Source organism: Sphaerodactylus townsendi, linkage group LG01 (assembly GCF_021028975.2).
Source record: "Sphaerodactylus townsendi isolate TG3544 linkage group LG01, MPM_Stown_v2.3, whole genome shotgun sequence".
NCBI classification, from domain to species: Eukaryota; Metazoa; Chordata; class Lepidosauria; order Squamata; family Sphaerodactylidae; genus Sphaerodactylus; species Sphaerodactylus townsendi.
In genome coordinates, this window is record NC_059425.1 from 140,999,247 (window position 1) to 141,017,392 (window position 18,146).

General features: G+C 43.6%; 1 protein-coding gene across 2 annotated transcripts in view; it reads left to right on the forward strand.

The window, feature by feature from the left end:
• The first annotated feature begins 3,535 nt into the window (after positions 1-3,535).
• SLC17A5 (solute carrier family 17 member 5) overlaps positions 3,536-18,146 on the forward strand; it is a 34,452-nt gene continuing 19,841 nt past the window's right edge. The window contains exons 1-7 of one of the 2 annotated variants that reach the window (XM_048495823.1): positions 3,536-3,713; positions 7,888-8,084; positions 10,272-10,505; positions 12,262-12,349; positions 12,855-12,941; positions 13,821-13,939; positions 14,418-14,576. In XM_048495823.1, coding sequence (XP_048351780.1) covers positions 3,605-3,713; positions 7,888-8,084; positions 10,272-10,505; positions 12,262-12,349; positions 12,855-12,941; positions 13,821-13,939; positions 14,418-14,576 — 993 coding nt within the window. In that variant the 5' untranslated portion in view covers positions 3,536-3,604. Of the gene's footprint in view, positions 3,714-6,341; positions 6,445-7,887; positions 8,085-10,271; positions 10,506-12,261; positions 12,350-12,854; positions 12,942-13,820; positions 13,940-14,417; positions 14,577-18,146 lie in introns of those variants that run through there. The other variant, XM_048495832.1, reaches the window with a different exon arrangement.

An 18,146-nucleotide genomic window follows, 5' to 3' on the forward strand; every position in this document is an offset into this window, starting at 1 on the left:
GAAATTTGGTTCAGGGTGTCCAAAGTTATGGACACTCAAAGGTGTAGCCCCCATCTTCTATTAGCTCCCATTGGAAACAATGGAGTATGGGGCACCCTCTTTAGGAGTCCATAACTTTGGACCCCCTGAACTAAACCTCACCAAACCTGGGAGGTATCATCAGGAGAGTCCCCCAAATAATCCCTGAAAGTTTGGTGCTGCTAGCCCAAACAATGCACCCCCTGCAGGCCGAAAACCCAAAAAACCTAAACATGTTTTAAAAACCCACAAAGAGAGGGGCGGAGCTTCAGACATGAATGGGGGGGCTTTTGAACCTGAGGAAACCCCCCCCCCCTTACCTACGTCCTTGATTACAATGCATCTCCAGACTGTTGAGATCAGCTCCTTTGGAGATTTCCTCTTATGCACTGCCTGACTCAGCAACATTCCGGCCCTGCAAAGGATGGGAAAATTGTAGAGTCATTGGTTTCCTTTTGAAGCCAGTTGTTTCCTCTCACATGACTACTGACCGAAAAGGAGTTCCTTTGTGTAGGGGCAGGAAGTGAGGGTTCATTATGCCATTTTAGGAAGTTTCCTTATTTGATCTGCATCAAAAGTTGCTGATGCTACCAGCTACAGAGCCTTCCTTCACAAACCTTAAAACGAGTAATTTTATATCAAAGCAAAGCTCCTTACAATAAAAGTTTGTGGTTTCCTTACTGCTGATTTGCCTATGATCAGGCTTATACTCTCAACACATACTTCACACACTCAAGATGTGGCTTCTTGCTATAGTTGTGAGAGGGTGAATGCCAGGCTCCTTTGTCTGGTTGATGCAGGTACCATAAACTGACCAATCACAGTTCTTTCTATTTCCTTTGTACATTTCTTAGGAAACCACTCCAAAGTTGCTTGATTACCGGTAGCTGGTTTGTGATATATTTATATATATTTTTTCTCCAGAACTCTATGCATCTACTACACATGCAGGCTGAGTCAATACACAGTGTTGGTACCAAATAGGCAGGGGGTGCCAGTATTGGCAATGCTTACATCATTCGTATCTGCTAGGGTTGCCAATCTCCAGATAGTAGCTTGAGATCTCCAGATGACAGAGATCAGTTCACCTGGAAAAAAATGGACACTTTGGAAGGTAGGTATTTATGTTATTGTACCCCTCTAAAGTACCTCTCCTCCTCAGGCTCTATTCCCAAAATCTCCAAGTTCTTCCCAACCCACAGCTGACCAAAAGACCAGTGTTTTTACATCAAGGGCCCAAGCAGGGCTGCGGGGATGTTATAGCTAATGTAGCCTAAAAGGCACCACGAGAACAAAAAATGTGCTTGCTGTTAAGAAGCCTGGGCTGCAGGACAGCGTCACCTTTCATACACAAAACAGCAGTTACTTTAAAAAACTCAAGCCTCTGGAAGAGGCCCCAATACCCAGAAAATGAAGCCAGCTTTTATCACATGCTCTATGTATCTTCCCAGTATTTATCCCATTGAATCGTACAGTTCTGCAGCATTGTGGAAAAATTGGTTTAGTGTTCCTTTGTCCTTGCATCTCTGAACCGATATGAATTGGGTCCCACTAGTGAACTGCAAGGGTGTGGAAAACCCTACACAAAACTCCTGGCGTAGCATTTGGTTCTGGGTTGTGTTTCTGTTATTTCAATCTGTGTAGCTGTTTAGAGGATGCCATCTTCTAAAAACTTTAAAACCACCACCACACAAACTATGACAGGCATACACAATATATGTAGGACAAACCACACTGACCAAAATCCCCCTAAATCCGGAAGCAGTGCATGGTTGCAGAGGCATAGTTAGGGAAAATGGAGCCCGGTGCAAAATCTGACTTTTGCGGGGCCCACCCATGGGTGGCCGCAACTGGGGACCTCAGATTCTCCCTTTAAATCCATGCTGAAGTGGGTGGATTTAAAAGAAGAATCTGGGGAAATTTGGGGGAGGACTACTGTCAGGGGTGCAATTGTTAAGATAGCAGCACCAAAAATTTAGGGTATCTTTAGGAGACTCTCCTGATGATACCACCCAGGTTTGGTGAAGTTTGGTTCAGGGAGTCCAAAGTTATGGACCCTCAAAGGTGTAGCCCCATCTTCTATTAACTCCCATTGGAAACAATGGGGATGGAGGTACCCCCTTTGGCAGTCCATAACTTTGGACCCCCTGAACCAAACCTTACCTAACTTGGGTGGTATCATCAGGAGAATCTCCCAAAAAAATCCCTGAATTTTTGGTGCTACTAGCCAGCCTAAAAACTATGCCCCCTGCAGGCCACTGAAACTGAAACTGAAAAAGCACACAAAAATACTTAAAAACACAAACCAACCTGAATTTTTGTGCCTCCAAGCGTGTGCCTGGTGCAATGTGCGCGCGCACACACACACACACACCACAGCTCTGAATGGTTGTTCTCCACTACTGGGATATTAGTGCTTTATGGATTGTTCAAACTTCTTTAAAAAAATTACCAGACTATTTGGGGGCGGGGGGGAGTTCTGTATTTTGCCATTTTTGGTTGATCTCAACCAGGGGTAGGGAACCTGCGGCTCGAGAGCCGCATGCGGCTCTTCTGCCCTTGCACTGTGGCTCCACTAGCTGAGCCGCCAGCCCCATCCTTGCCCGCCCTGCAGGCAGCAGGGCGGGCGCACCAACTGCTCACAGTCTGTTGGGCCGCGCCACGGGCTTCCCCTCTCGCCCGCCCTCTTGGAGCGGGGCAGGCGCTTTCCCGGCAGCCGGCAAGGCCATTGAATCGTACAGTTCTGCAGCATTGTGGAAAAATTGGTTTAGTGTTCCTTTGTCCTTGCATCTCTGAACCGATATGAATTGGGTCCCACTAGTGAACTGCAGGGGTGTGGAAAACCCTACACAAAACTCCTGCAGGCAGCAGGGCGGGCGCATCCATGCACTTCTCAGAATGAGCGGAGTAAAAGGTTAAAAAAAACCCCCTATATATATATAGTGCTATCTTTATTTTAAATGTCAAAAATTATTTGCGGCTCCAAGTGTTTTCTTTTCTCGTGGAAAACGGGTCCAAATGGCTCTTTGAGTGTTAAACGTTCCCTACCCCTGATCTCAACTATAAAGACTAATTCCCCTACAGAAAATGGCTTCCTTGGAAGACAGCATTACAACTTTGCTCCTCAAATTCCACTCTACCCAGCTTTTGCCCCCAAATACCCAGGAATTTCCCATGGGAGACAGTCCAATAAACAGCCAGCGTCGCTTTGTAAAATGCGCATTATTCTGTTTTAAGGCGTATCTTGCCAGGCAGACAGCGAAATCAAGTTCGTATGGCATGAGGGTCAGCTGTCTATGGGCCCGATGCGGGGGGGAGGGGAGGTGGGAGAAAATTCCTTTTGGACACAGAAGAGAACCCAGCGACTGAACCCGTGAGGTTCCTCCAATAGCCAATCGGCGTGCGCCAGTATCAAAGATGGCGGAGAAATACAGGAGAATAAGCTACGGTGAATCCGGACTGTGGCTCCTTTCTGCCCAGGCTGCTGTCACATGACTCTTATCAGCTGACTGGCGCTAAGCGTCGGAGAGACCGGTGAGATCCTGGCCGAGGCGGAGGATCCAGTCTGGCTCCTGCCCTTATCCTGATGGGGAGCTTGAGGACCTCGGAACCTGAAGAAGAGGATGAGGAGGGAGAAAAGGAGAAAGAGGACTGCACGTCGCTCCTGCTAGGAGAATCTCAACCCACTAAAGCGGGTGAGAGAGCAACTTGCGGATGGTTCTCCCATTCTGATCTAAGGGCACCCCCCTTTTTTCACCCGCCTTCCTTACATTGAGGAATTGTTTGAGGTAGATAGGAAGGGGCTGCCCCCCCCCCCTCACATGTGGGATTCACGATTTGAGACTCTCTGGGATCATGTACGATCACAGTTTTAAAATGGAACTCTGTTGCAGTGTAAACTCCTGCGGTGGACGGAATGTTTAACTGTCTGGTCCTGAACATGTTTATTTTTTACTCCCAAGCTGAATTCAGTGGGAAGCTTCCAAGCAAATGCAGTCTGGAAGTCCAGTTCATGTCCACATTTACTTAGAAGCAGGTCTTATTTACTTAGAAGCAGGAGTTATTTTTACATAAATGTCTGTAAGATTGCACCATTGAGTGTGTTCCCAAAGTGGATTTATTAGCGACTGAGGCCTATTAAACTCAGAAGGGTCTAGTTCTGAATAAATATGTTTAAGGTAACTTTGATACTGCAGATGTCCTACACTGAAAGCACTTGTGAAACTGTGAAACCCATGTGTAGTTTGGCATATGTCATGATTCTATAACATATGTACATTTGCAGGAAAGGGAAGCATCCAAGAAAACGGGTAGAGGGTAAAGGTCCAGTGGGCTAACTCAAGTAGCATTTTGGATCCAAGTCCATCTGTTTACACCAAGATGTGATTAGCTGTATCATTCCAGGGTCCATATTGCATTAGTAAGCAGTAGTGAAAGATCTGCATATTTGCAGAGATCTTAATTTATTACAAATTTGGAAGCAAATGTTCTGCAAATGTTACAAATGACACTCATTATGCAAATATATTAGGTCTTATGTACTAAATTAGGTCTCATGTACTAAATGAAATTTAATCGATGCAAATGATTCAGAGTCAGCAGAGCTGTGTTCCATACTACCTGCACTGTTAAATACTGTGTGTTGGCAGAAAGTGCCAACTTATGGCCACCCTGTAGAGTTTACAAGGCAAGAGAAAAACGGGAATTGTTTGCCATTACCTGCCTGTGTAGCAGGTAAAGCTTAACTTTCTTAGTGGCTCCCATCCAAGTACTAACCAGGGCCCACCCTACTTCACTTCTGAAATCTGATGAGAGAAAGCTAGTCTGGGCATTCAGATCAGAGCAAAATACGGTGTCCTGATTGAAAAACTGTGCAATAACTAAGTTTTTAAAAAGGTCTTTCATTTGGGCATTAGAAGTCCATATCAAATGCCATGAATAATATTGTTTGAGTAAGCTAGGGATTCTTTCTTACCCAAGGAGAGAATAAATGATGTTATATTTAATCAGACAAAGGTAAATAAACAATTGAACAGACATCTTTCTTGAATTTCATACACTAAGTCTTCTTTGGGCAGCTGCTGCAAGGTTTAGTAGCCAATTTAGCATGTAATGCACAGATACTGTGCAACCCACTCCATGTGAGTTGAACAGCAGCATGCCTTATCATTTTGTTCAACATCCAAGGCTGGTTCTCCAGCCAAGTGAAATCCTAAAATGCCAGTATCTCTGGACCTTCCCATTGTGTCTGGCCAAAGATATCTCCCTCCCACCTTTTCTATTTCTCTCTCATTTTTTGTTAGCACACTAATATCTACACAAGTGAACTCTGCATTTTTTCCCCACATTGGAGCCAAAAGTTATCTAGGAGCAGTATTGTGTTATTAATAGAATTTGTCTGGTTTCAAATTCTTGCTCAGGAGTTCACTGGGTGACCTTGGAACAGTTACTATATTTCAGCTAATATATCTCAAAAGATTGGGACTGGAAGTTGCTTGAAAAGGCTCCAGACTGTGATCGTGACCCGTCCAAGGCCCATGACACGCCCATCACTTCATGAATGATCCAAGCTTCTCTACTCAAAGTCAAAGGCCTGGTTACTAGATGCTGGAGGGGATTACTTGAACACATCAATTCTGAGCATCCACAGGCATTGTGGCAGCCCTAAGTAACAGAATGAGGAACTTTGGAATGATCCAGCCAGGCTGTTCTTGTGTGTCTTCTGCTCTACTGGCTACATTAATTCTGCCTAGCAGAAAAGATTAACAGTGAGATTTGTAAATATGTTGTTCCTTCTCCCAGAATTGCATGCACTCGCATCATAAATTTTGTTCAGTTGTGCATATCTCTGGGGCAATAAACTTGTTTTTAAAAGGAGAGTTTATTTGAAAATGCAGATCAGCAAACATTTTATCAGCTGCTTAGTGGAAGGAAGAAAAACTGATGCAGTGAGATTAAGTTTGTGCTGTAATCTTTCAGATCTTCTTATCTGTGCTCCTTCACATGTCCCCAGTACAATGGCTCATCTAGCCTAATTTATAGCAGAAGTACAGCTGGTAGCCAGCAGACAAGTTTCTGTTGTTTCTTTCATATGAGTGACTGGGAGATAATTAGAGTATGGTCTGAATACAGGCGACCTCAGGGAAACTAAACAGGTTTGGTCTTGTCAGTGCTCGATGAGAGACTAGATACTAGAACAACAGACTCCTGTATTTGCACAATGTTCCACCTTTCCTCAGTCACAAGACTAAATATACCAATCAACTTCCTGAAGCAGAATATTTCAGGAACTTTGTGTTTCTGGACTTCCTGTTCAGTTTCTAGGCATTTATTGTTGGGCCAGCAAAACTGTAACTGGGAGATTATAAAACATGTTTTCAGAAAAACAGCTGGTTTTAAAACCAGAAGGCCATGGAGGTGCTAAAGGTAAGGAATGAACTATTGTGCCTGGTCTTGAAGCCCTGAAAGTAAATGAGCTAGTGAGAGAGAATTGTTCCTCTTGCAAAAAAATAATGATTTGTAACATAAAGTGTGAACAATATTTTTCAGCTTTCTAAGATATTGGTTGAACTGGTTAATGTTTGGCTGTTGTGGGCTTTCCAGGCTGTGTGGCCATGATCTGGTAGATCTTGTTCCTAACGTTTCACATGTATCTGTGACTGGCATCTTCAGAGGTCTATGACAGAGAGAAGTGTGTTAGTGAGAAGGGAATGTTTAGTGGGGTTTATATTGCCCATGTCCCAGGATGGGGAATTAATCAGTAAGTGTTTGGGTAGAACTTGGGTGGAACTTGTTATGCTGCATTGTATTGCAGGTGGGGTTTTCAGTCCATTTACATTCGTATTCGCATTTGCATTCTCTGCAGTAGCAACTATATTAGTGAATGCAAATCCTGGGTCTGGGTGGAATTCATTGTCTGTGAACCTAGCATGCCCTTGGCTTTTGATTCTGGTGTTTTTAAGTACTGGTAGCCAAGTTTTGTTAATTCTCAGAGTCTCCTTGTTGAAGTTGTCTTGGTGTTTGTGGATTTCAGTAGCCTCCCTGTGTAGACTGACATAGTAACCATCCGAGTTGTCCAGAATTTCAGTGTTTTCAAATAAAATGATATGTACAGTTTTGTTTAGAGCATGTTCTGCTGCTGCAGATTTTTTGGGATGGTTAAGCCGACGTGTCTTTCATGCCTTTTAATAGGAGTCTGAATGCTGCGTTTTGTAGTTCCTATGTAGACCTTTCCACAGTGGCAGGGAATGTGATAGAGCCCTGCAGAAGTGGGGGATCTCTCTTGTCCTTTGCTGAGCGTAGGATCTGCTGTATTTTTCTGGTAGGTTTGATGATTATGATTTTCATGCAAAGAACTAAAGTACGATCCTTTACCTGGGAATAAGCTTGGTTGCTGGCAATGGGGCTTGCTTCTGAGTAAACCCTCCTAGGGTCGTGATTGACCCGTTCGAAGAGTTGCATGGTTGATTCAAAGCAAAGCCAACAACTACCACCAACCTTACTCCCGAGTAACACATGCCTCGGAGCCAACCGTTTTTTCTAAACGAAAACCTCAGTATTCAGGTTAAATTGCCGTGTTGGCACTTTGCGATAAATAAGTGGGTTTTGGGTTGCAATTTGGGCACTCGGTCTCAAAAGGGTTTGCCATCACTGATCTAGGGGCAAAGCAATTAAAGCATCCTTTTTCCTATGGCTCAGCTGAGGTAGGGATCCACAGCCAAAGTCAATGTTCTTGGCCCTTCAGAGCCCATAATAAGTTGAAAATATTCCCCCTATTTCAAAATGCTTACCAACCAGAGCTATAGGATATTTATTTATTTGTTTTGCCATTAATACTATATTACATTCCTTTTCTTTTTCTCTTTTCAGCACCAATATGCTGCTCAGCTCGCTACAGTTTAGCAGTATGGGCCTTCTTTGGATTCTTTCTCTTATACGCCCTCCGTGTGAACTTAAGTGTTGCCCTCGTGGACATGGTAGAAACGAATACAACCTTGACGCAAAATACAACTTCTCAAACCTGTGAAGCCCATTCTTCCGCTCCAGTTGTTCCTCGTAATACTACGGTAACTTTACCAGACCTATTTTCTAAAATGTGTGCTATTTTAAGGTTTTATTTTTCAACAGTAGGAAGATGGTAAGGAGCTTGTATAGTCCATGGAAAGCTAAGAGGACACCAGGGTAGGCTTTCTTGTGAGAAACCCGCCTCTTAGAACCAAACCAGATGTGCTGAGGAAGTTCCCTAATTAGAAAGAGCCCCCCCCCCCCCCCCAATAAATATACCCATAAATTTGCACTTTAGCTCAGTGGAACCATTTCAGATCAGGAAGATGACTTGGGAAAGGATTAAATCCGCTCTCCTTGCTTGCCAAATCCCTGATCCACATGTGTAAAAATTAAGATTACATTTAAGTTTGAACACCTCTGGGAGTTCTTGAAGACATAACTCCCAGTGTATGTTTGGTTTGGTCCTGAGTGTGACTTCTTTGTCTGCAAGAAAAGCAGGCCATTTGCTTGCTTCTTCCTTTACAAAGCAGGTTTATGGAAGAAGGTAGGGAGGGAAGTCAGACAGGACCTTTTGTTTGTTCCAGTTCTCAGATTTCACTCCAGGAGCTTAAATTGATGTGTATGTTTTCTGTTAAGCATTTATTAATGCAACTAACTGTTTAAAAGAAAAAAACCTAAAAGCCATTGTGAAGAAATTTGTCTGATGCAGAAATATTTCTTAGCATTCTTTCATATGGCAGTTATTTTCCAGTGGCTACTGAAATACTACCTATCCCAGACTTCTTTATTGAATAACATTTCTATTTTTGTCAAGCAAGCAATCAAAACTCTTAGTTTCAACTAGACACTTAAAGGAGTTAGGATTTTTTTTCTTTTATCTGCTAAAACAAAGGTACCTTTTTAGCCTTCATAACATTCCTTTTAGTGTTTTTTAAGCCCTTCTCATTACCTTCTCACTTTATGGTTTGTTTTCATATGCAGATTTCTCATGCAGGCAAACCATTATCCTGACAGAATGGGTTGTGGCTCTTAAGTCTCCATTTAGAGATACTATGAGTTGGAACAAAATATTATTTCAACTAATCGAATGGGGACTCACTACTTGCCTGGGTGAAGTGGGAAGGAACAAGGGATAGCTCAGGGCTATGAATGGCCCCTGAAAGGTCCACCAATAGCCAATGTATACCTGCCCTCTAGCCTTATCCCCACTGACAGCCACACGATTCCCAAGGTGCTTGGTAGGTACCCCCTGAGCTGCCATGAGTTCCTTCACACACTGCTAACCACAGGCCACAGTGTCCCTCCATTTGCACTGATTCTCCAGTTCCTGATGACTGCCCACATGGATGAAAGGGTAGGTGAGTTGTCCGGTGCTGGTGTGGGCCCCACCCAGGAGGCCAGACAGCAACTCTGAATCTCATCCCTACCAGGGATCACACTGGCTTGAGGGCACGCTGGCAGCCTCCCCCATTCAATGTGGCCCCCAACCCACTGAGGATATGGGGTTCACTCACTGTGACCACAACCACTCATCCTGAGAGCTCCCTATGCCCAAGGACAGGACAACTGATCTGGCCTCCATGGCCTATTTTAAAGGATTGAGGCTGGAAAGATGCTGCATAACACTGGTATAGAAGGTCAGGGTAATGAAGCCTAGGGAGCAATGGAAAGTAACACATTGGTCACTGGAAAATTCCCATGCTATGCCTGGCCTCACTGCCATTCCCTGGGTCCATGACCACCTCACTTCCATCTCTCAGCCCTAATAGCCACCGTAGAGGGGATGACTGCCTTGTCACTGACCTCCATCTCTTCTTGGCTTGTTGCTGCGGTATGAATGCTGGGGGTGTGGTTCCTGAGGGCGGGGGGAGGCAGGCTGCATCATTTCCCCTGAGAGGGATCAACTGGGGTTGTTGATGGACTGTAACAGCACCAACTTTCTCATCCTTTGGATCCTTCACCAGGCCTACTATCCCCTTGCCAGTGTGCAACACAACCCCCTCAGCATGGCTGCAAGGTTAAGGCCAGGGGAACTGGTGAACAGAGTGCTTAAGTGTACTCTCTCCCCCAGTGCAGGCTGGGACCTTGTAAATCTAAGTTCTACCTGCTTGACAGTCCCAGGACAGACCCAGAAACAATGAGTCATGCAGTTAGTACCTGAATGTCCTAAATGTGCATGGTAATTGGATGGCAAGGGGCAATTTTTGTTCATTGCTACATGACTTCTTTCCATTTTTCTTCCTCAGGGGAAAAAGTATAACTGGAATGCAGATACTCAAGGCTGGATCCTTGGTTCCTTCTTCTATGGCTATATCATTACTCAAATCCCTGGTGGATACCTTGCCCGTCGAGTTGGGGGAAAACTGCTAATGGGTTTTGGTGTCCTGGGTACTGCTATTTTTACCTTGTTCACACCTTTAGCAGCAGATTTAGGAGTTGGATACCTCATAGCTGTGAGAGCTTTGGAAGGCGTGGGAGAGGTAATTTGTTCCTCCTTAAAGTTGACATTCTAGAAAGGCAGACGGTACAAGCTTTCTAAGTTGACCAGCTACCCTGTCATAGCCTCATACTCATGGAGCGCTGGTTCTGCCAAATCAGCTCCTTACTGTAGTCTGCATCTAATCTCTTGGTGTGGTTCAGCAGTTAGAGACAGAAGATTATGCTTTGGCAGATGTGTACAGGGACTGATGAGGAAAAAAAACAGTAATTTTTAAAATAACTTTATCTGTAAAATGAGAACGATGATATTCTGAGGTCAGGTTTGTAGTCAGGTGCTCTCAAAGGTCCCATAGAGACCAAGGGCAGGTACAGCTGTTGAGGGTCTTAGCTCAAATGCCAGAAGGTTAACAAATGTCTAAATTTCAGGCCCCCTTTGAGTATGATGCCCAGGCAAAATGGCTGTTCTGCAGTCACCTCCCATTCCTCTGTTGACCTCGTGCATAGGAAAAACTGTTAAGCACTTCATCAGTTATCAGTGTGAGATGATAAAAGGCTGTTCCAATTGTGTGCAAGGGTGAAACTATTGAAATTGTCTCTGGGGATAAGTAGAGAAAATAGAGAATTTTATTCTCTGTTTGTTAGCTAGTAACATTAGAGAGTAATGAAAAGTACCCACTGCATTGCCATAGCTGAGTACTCTAAAGGTTTTTTTTTAGTTTTCTGCCTAGACAATTCAAATTTATCACCAAAGAGCTAAATTCTGTACCATATACACATTTGCCTAACTTCTCCTTGTTTTTTACATACAGCAGTCAATGTTCTGAATAGCAATACTGCCATTAACATTGGTCATACTCTGCAAGCTTGTCTTGCAGTTTTAAAGATAGAAAAAAAACCCTGTTTAATGCAGTTAACTTCTGAGAATTGCATTTTGCACCCAATTCTGCATTTTTTGTGTTTTTTCCACTCGTTCAGAACTGCAGCATCCTGTAACTCTCAGAGGCTAATAGGACACTTAGGGTTAATGCCAGCAACAGGGGCAGCTATCTCATTCAAAGAAGAAGAAGAGTTTGGATTTATATCCCTCCTTTCTCTCCTGCAGTAGATTCAAAGGGGCTTACAATCTCCTTGCCCTTCCCCCCTCACAACAAACACCCTGTGAGGTGGGTGGGGCTGAGAGAGCTCTGAGAAGCTGTGACTAGCCCAAGGTCACCCAGCTGGTGTGTGGGGGGGGGGGTGCACAGGCTAATCTGAATTCCCCAGATAAGCCTCCACAGCTCAGGCGGCAGAGCTGGGAATCAAACCCGGTTCCTCCAGATTAGATACACGAGCTCTTAACCTCCTACGCCACTGCTGCTCAAAATCCATACTATGTTTGTAGTTTCTTGCGAAAGGCTTTGTTTGTTTTATAGTCTTCCATTTGATGTAGAATGATCTCTTTCCTTCCACACTCTGCTTTAGACTAAGTGAAACATGGACATTTAACAATCAAGACTAGGAGTGAGGGTGGAAATCAGTTGAACCCAAAATATTTGCGTAGCTGTTGCTTAGCAGAAACCCAAAAGTTCAGTGTAATTGTCATATCCACAAAGGATATTCAGCCGAAGAATTGAGGCTGGCAAAAAATTAGTTCAGCTTAATTGCCCATGAGCTATGCATGCTTGTTCAGAAAAATAGCTGTTTCTAAATTCAACCAGAAGTCTTTGGGGCTGTTTTGAAGGGAGAGGTTTCATTGAAGTAAAATGTTCGCTCTGAAAATGAAAGCTAATGTTACTGTACACAAAACTCATTTTCCAGGGTGTCACCTTTCCTGCCATGCACGTCATGTGGTCCTCATGGGCTCCTCCACTGGAACGCAGTAAACTTCTTAGCATTTCATATGCAGGTGAGCAGAGGCGTATCTAGGGAAAATGTAGCCCAGTGCAAAATCTGAGTGTTCTGCCCCCCCCCCCCCCATATGGATGGCTGCCCTCCCACACCACGACCAAACAATGGGGTTTTTTGCACCAGGTCTGGAAGTCAGTGTATTCACCTGGGGGGAAGGTGGAGGGGTGCAAGGGGCGATTTTCTGCCCCCTTGTGACTAAATGGCCGCAACCTGGGGACATTTGACCCCATATGTCCCCCCAGGCAATATGCCCCTGCAGGTAAAATGTCGAAGTCAAACCAGCACAGGGTTTGCTAGCCTGTCTGTAAGCAGAATGAAGAAACTGGGAATACATCAGGGGATTTACATTCCCTTTACCCAATCTTCAGCTACTATTCTTACCACCAATGATATCCCATGATTCATTGTTAAATTTGTATTGGAATGTGTAACGATCATTGATTTTGCTCTTTGTTCTCCTAGGATATGTTTTGGCAATATTTAAAAAACCCTTTAATTTCTAGGTGCACAACTAGGAACTGTTGTTTCTCTTCCATTGTCTGGCATAATCAGCTTTTATATGGACTGGATGTATATATTCTACATATTTGGTAAGTATTCTTATTATAAGAATATAAGAGAGAGAGAGAGACTTTTATGGACAGTGGAAAAAGTGGATAGCTTTTTCTCCATAATACTAGAACTTAGGAGTGCCATTGCAGTTGTTGGCAAATAAGTGCAGGACAGATAAAAGGGAACTACTTCTTTATTCAGTGAATAATTAAACTGTGGAATTCATTGCCAGCAGAGGTTATGGTGACCACAAGCATAGATAACTTTCAAAGGAGATTAGATAGATTCATGGAGGTGAGATCCATCCATGGCTACTAACCCTGGTAAGTAAAGGAAAATTCCATCTATGGTGGTAGTAAACCTCTGACTACTAGTGTTGAAAAAGAGCATTGGGAAGGGCCTTAGCCAATGTGTCCTGTTTGTTTAAGTCTCCAGAGAAACTAATTGGCCACTGTTCAAAATAGTATGCTAGGGGAACACTGGTTTGAGCCAGCAGGTTGTTCGAACATTCTTATGGCTCTGGTCATTGAAAATAAACAAAAAATATCATTGTTGTGCCTGCCAACCACTTAGAGCTATTGTTTGTGTGACATTTTTCTGTCAAGGGAATATGCATGTAGATAGTCAAGAAATGTCAAATATCAAGAATTCCACACCACATTAATACTTAATCTGGGCTAGTGGAACTTGTTTTGAATGTGATTCTGAAATAACAGTTTGCACACAGGTTTTTGTTGGAGTCATTCTGAGAAAATACATATAAGTGGGTTGGAATGAGTTTTTTATTGAATCCGTTGTTGGTTTTTATATGGTTGTGTAGAGTTAACCCCATATTGTCTGTACATTTGTTTTTTTGCTGTGTGTACATTTTAAGTCCTTCAGTTTAATAAGTAGCATTCTATTTTCTTTATGACAAGGGTCCCTAGGTGTGCTGTGGTTCCTCTTCTGGATTTGGGTGGTTAGTGATACACCAGAAAATCACAAGAGAATTTCCCTTGCAGAAAAGGAATATATCCTTTCTACTCTTTCAGATCAGGTTTGTAAGCTTGGCAAAGCTTTTCTATATTTCTGTTAAAATACTAGGTACTGTATATTTGTTGTAATGTTTCAAGATGAGAGTCTGTGGGTGGTGGAAGAAAATAACAGTTTGTATTCTCAGAAGTGGGCTCAAGGATTTTTAATATCAGTATCAATTTATCAAATGAAAACATAGCTCTCTCCTTTGGGGATGGGGGGGTGGGTTTCAAATCACTAAAAAGCAATGCCCCGAGGAAAAAAATTTATCATTGAAATTAATGCAAAAGAAATGACAAACCACGGTTAAGGATGTGGGAAACGTGTGAAAGAAGGAGGGTTCAAGTGAAGTTAACCATGGTTTAAGGGACAACTCAGTTAGACCTGAGCTAGTCCCAGTAGTTCAGACAACATTGTTGTTCTATTGCTTTGTTTTGTTTTTAATTAGATTTAAAGGTTTTTTAAAGTATCTGTATTGATTCCATCTGTTCTCTTTGTAGCTTTCTACACAGAAATCTGTACCTTGGGGTGCCATGCTGACTTCTCTTCCACTTTGGGCTATTGTTGTAGCACACTTTTCTTATAACTGGACTTTCTATACACTCCTTACCTTACTGCCTACTTACATGAAGGACATTCTGAAGTTTGATGTGCAAGAGGTAAGAAGTTATTTATTCTCCAGTTTATAAATGTCTAACTTTCATCCAGAAATAATCCAGAGCGTAAGAGTAGGGTTTCAGCAGGCATTAGTTTTTCCAGCTGTTGCTGACCACAGAGATTAAAATAATACTCAATATGCTTTAAACACATTAGCTTTAACAGCTCATTCCAGATCCCAGAGGCGGCTGGGGATGGCACCAATCCTGTGCTGCCCTTCTGCCTTCAGAGGGCTTTCAGGTGGCACGGGAAGATAGAAGAAACAAAAAGCCTCCATGGTCACCCCAAAGCCCTCCATAGGGGAAAATGGAGTTATACCACACAAAAGGCTGGTGTAAGTTTGTCCATCCCACTGCCAGCATTTTCAAGGCAAAAGCCTACCTCCAGAAATGGCCCCTGGACACCTCCAGTTGTGCTGGCCTACAAGTTAAGCTGACACAACTCTGGAAGTGGCAGCTGGGAGACAAGTCTGGCACTGTGGAGCTCCACAGCACCCGCCCGCCTCCCTTTTTGCCCTCCCAGCCAGCATAAATGCCGCTTACACTGGCTGGTAGGGCAAACACATCAGCATAAGCCCATACCTCCTCCCCCATCTGGATTGGGCTGTAAAACAAGCAGAGGCATTCTTCAAAAGGTGAGATCTCATTCTATGGACAAAGGGGCAAGAGGCTGTAAAATGACTTGTATTTGCAATAATCCGTTTCCTACTCCCAGTCTATTTCTTTCTGCATGGAACCAGAAAACAGATGTAGTTACATCCTGGCCGTGATGTTGGAGGCAAGTCTTGGAACTCCCAAAGTCTGAAAGCAGGGGTTCTCAGGTCACAGTCCAAGGTCCAATAACACAGTCAAAGGTGAAATCAGGAGGTCGTCAAAGGTCAGGAGGCATACAGCAGAGTCCAATAATTGCTACAAAATAGGTTTGGTAACTGATGGTGTGATAAGGAACATTGTAAACAAGTTGATTCCATACTGGCTACAGCCTTATGTAAGGAGTTTCCTTACAGGTGCCCATGGTTTCCACGTTAGCCTCTTCCCCACAAGTATCTCCTCTACTCATGAGGAGTACTATGACCCAGATCCTGTGGAGATTTACCAGTCTCTTCTGGCATTTCCTTTGGAGAGGGAAGGTTGTAGGCTGACAGGCATGCACTCCAGTGCCTGGTCAATGCCTCAGCTTTTGCCCTTCACTTTTTCTGCTCCTGGGGAGCCTCGGGAGACTGTGGCAGATCTGGTCTCAGGTGGATCCATTCTGGGGCCTCCATGCCAGAACTCTCTGCTGGTCTGGGGGGCAGTATTGGTGTTGGCTCAGGATCCTTCAGTGAGGCATGGGCACAGGTTGTCTTCCTCTTCCTCCAAGGAGGCCCATCCTCCCAGGGTGATCAGTGACAAGTTAACTTATTTTCTTGTTGTAGCTCTGCCTATTTTTATGTTACTTACTTTGGTTTCACCACAATTTCATCTTTATTTCTTTCTACCGTAATTGCTCTTCTCCCTTTATCAACCAGGAGGGTGAGAGACTTATTCAAGGTACAGCCTGGGAGACAGGTAGCAATTCTCACATACAGTTCCAACTGATCAAAAGTTGCCTTTGCTTCATGCTCCGGCAGCCTCAAAGTTTTATTTGTACCCAGGACACAGCACGGGAGGACTCAGGAATTTTCTGCATTTTTCCCCTTCAGCAGAATTGGCCGTTCTGTCTTCCACCTCTGGGGACCCACTTCAGTCTAAATTAACATAATCCTAATTATGGTGAGGTTGTAGTCGTTGGAGTGAAAGGCTCCTTAGGACCCAGTTATTTCCCTAGTAAGCCTAGATCAGCTGATTCTCATGATGGAGGTTTGACCAGCTGGGGTGTATATCTCCTGAATCTGTTAACCCTAGATTCTTGGTTCAGATAGATACCTGAGGGACTGCCTCTCCCCATATCGCCCCGTCAGGCCGCTCCGTTCTTCGGAGGAGGATCTGTTGGTGATCCCTGGCCATAAAGCAATCAGGCTGGCCTCTACAAGGGCCAGGGCTTTCACAGCACCTGGCCCCCACCTGGTGGAGCAGGCTCCCGAGGGAGATCAAGGCCCTGCAGGTCTTGCAGAGTTTCTGCAGGGCCTGTAAGACTGACCTGTTCCGCCAGGCATTTGGCCAGCCTGGTTAGGATCATCGCTGTTGTTACATCTGGCCTCCCATGAGCACAAGGGTGGGGAGGGGGTGGGATGATGCCATCTGCTTTTATATGGTTCCTGTTTTATTTTATGCTGTTTTTTATCTGATGGTTGTTGGTTTTATTATATGGGTGTTGGTTTATTATATGGTTGTTCATCTCCCTGAACCCTTCGGGGAGGGCAGTCTATAAGACCAATAAATAATAATAACAATAACAGCAACACCAATAATAATAACAACAGCAATAATAACAATAACAACAACAATATTTATTTGCTGAAACGTCAAGCTATCCATCTAACACTAGGAACTAGATCTGTCATATCCTAGTCAGAACAGATAATTTGAAACAGAAGTTATTCATCAACAGAAGGAGGCTAAGTTGATCTGCTTTCACTAAGTTGGGTGGCCAACCTCCACATAGCACCTGGAGATCTCCACAGACTCCACCTCCAAAATCTCTAGGTACTTCCCAACCCAAAACTGGCAACCCTATCACCAAGACACCTTTCTTCTTTGGCCTTAGATGAACACCAATGTTATGTCCTCCAATGCAACATCTGAAAGGAAAAATGGAACATATAGTTTAGCTAGCCTTGAGAGACTAGATCTGGCAGAATGGTCACTCTCTCCTCAGGGTTTATTGAACATCCAGCAACCAAAGACATGTTTGTTTGTTTCCACATAAAACTATAATCTCCTAGAATTCTTCACAATACATTTGACAAAGGGAGTACAGGGCATAGGTCCACTCAAGAGTTCATACCCTTAAAACCACTGCCACTGCCTGTCTACCCAATTGCCACTCCACACCTTTTTATCACTCTGAGGCAGATTTTCCCACCTTTTTCCTTTTGGGTTCCTTGGGACTAAGTAGCCTTTCTGGTAGCATGTGATAGTTTCAGGCTATAGTTCTAATTTCTTCCCACACTATGGTATAGAATGCCTTTTCTTTTCAAACAAATCCCCTTTAAAATGACATTGGAGAACTCAGGCATGTTTGAACAGGGAAAATGTATTGAACAAAGATGGAATTAAGAAGAGAATCTGCAGGTGGAAATCAGGCAGGAGTAAGCTATGTACAATCTTACGTAGACTCTCCACTGTTTCACACTCACTCTATAGAAATCTCCCTCATGAGATCACAAATACACTAGACAGGGAATCCTTCTTTGGGTATAATTCCCCTTCTAACTTGCTTAGGAATTCTTCCTCTATTTCCCAGAACATATATTCCCCTCTGACTGAAATGCTCTCAGGGTAGATTTTCACACACGATAAAGGAACTTATTTATTTATTTTATTTATTTATTGTTTCGATTTATAAACCGCCCCATCCCCTGGGGGCTCTGGGCGGTGAACAACATTCACATATACAATTAATTAAATCGATAACAACAATATAATACTAAA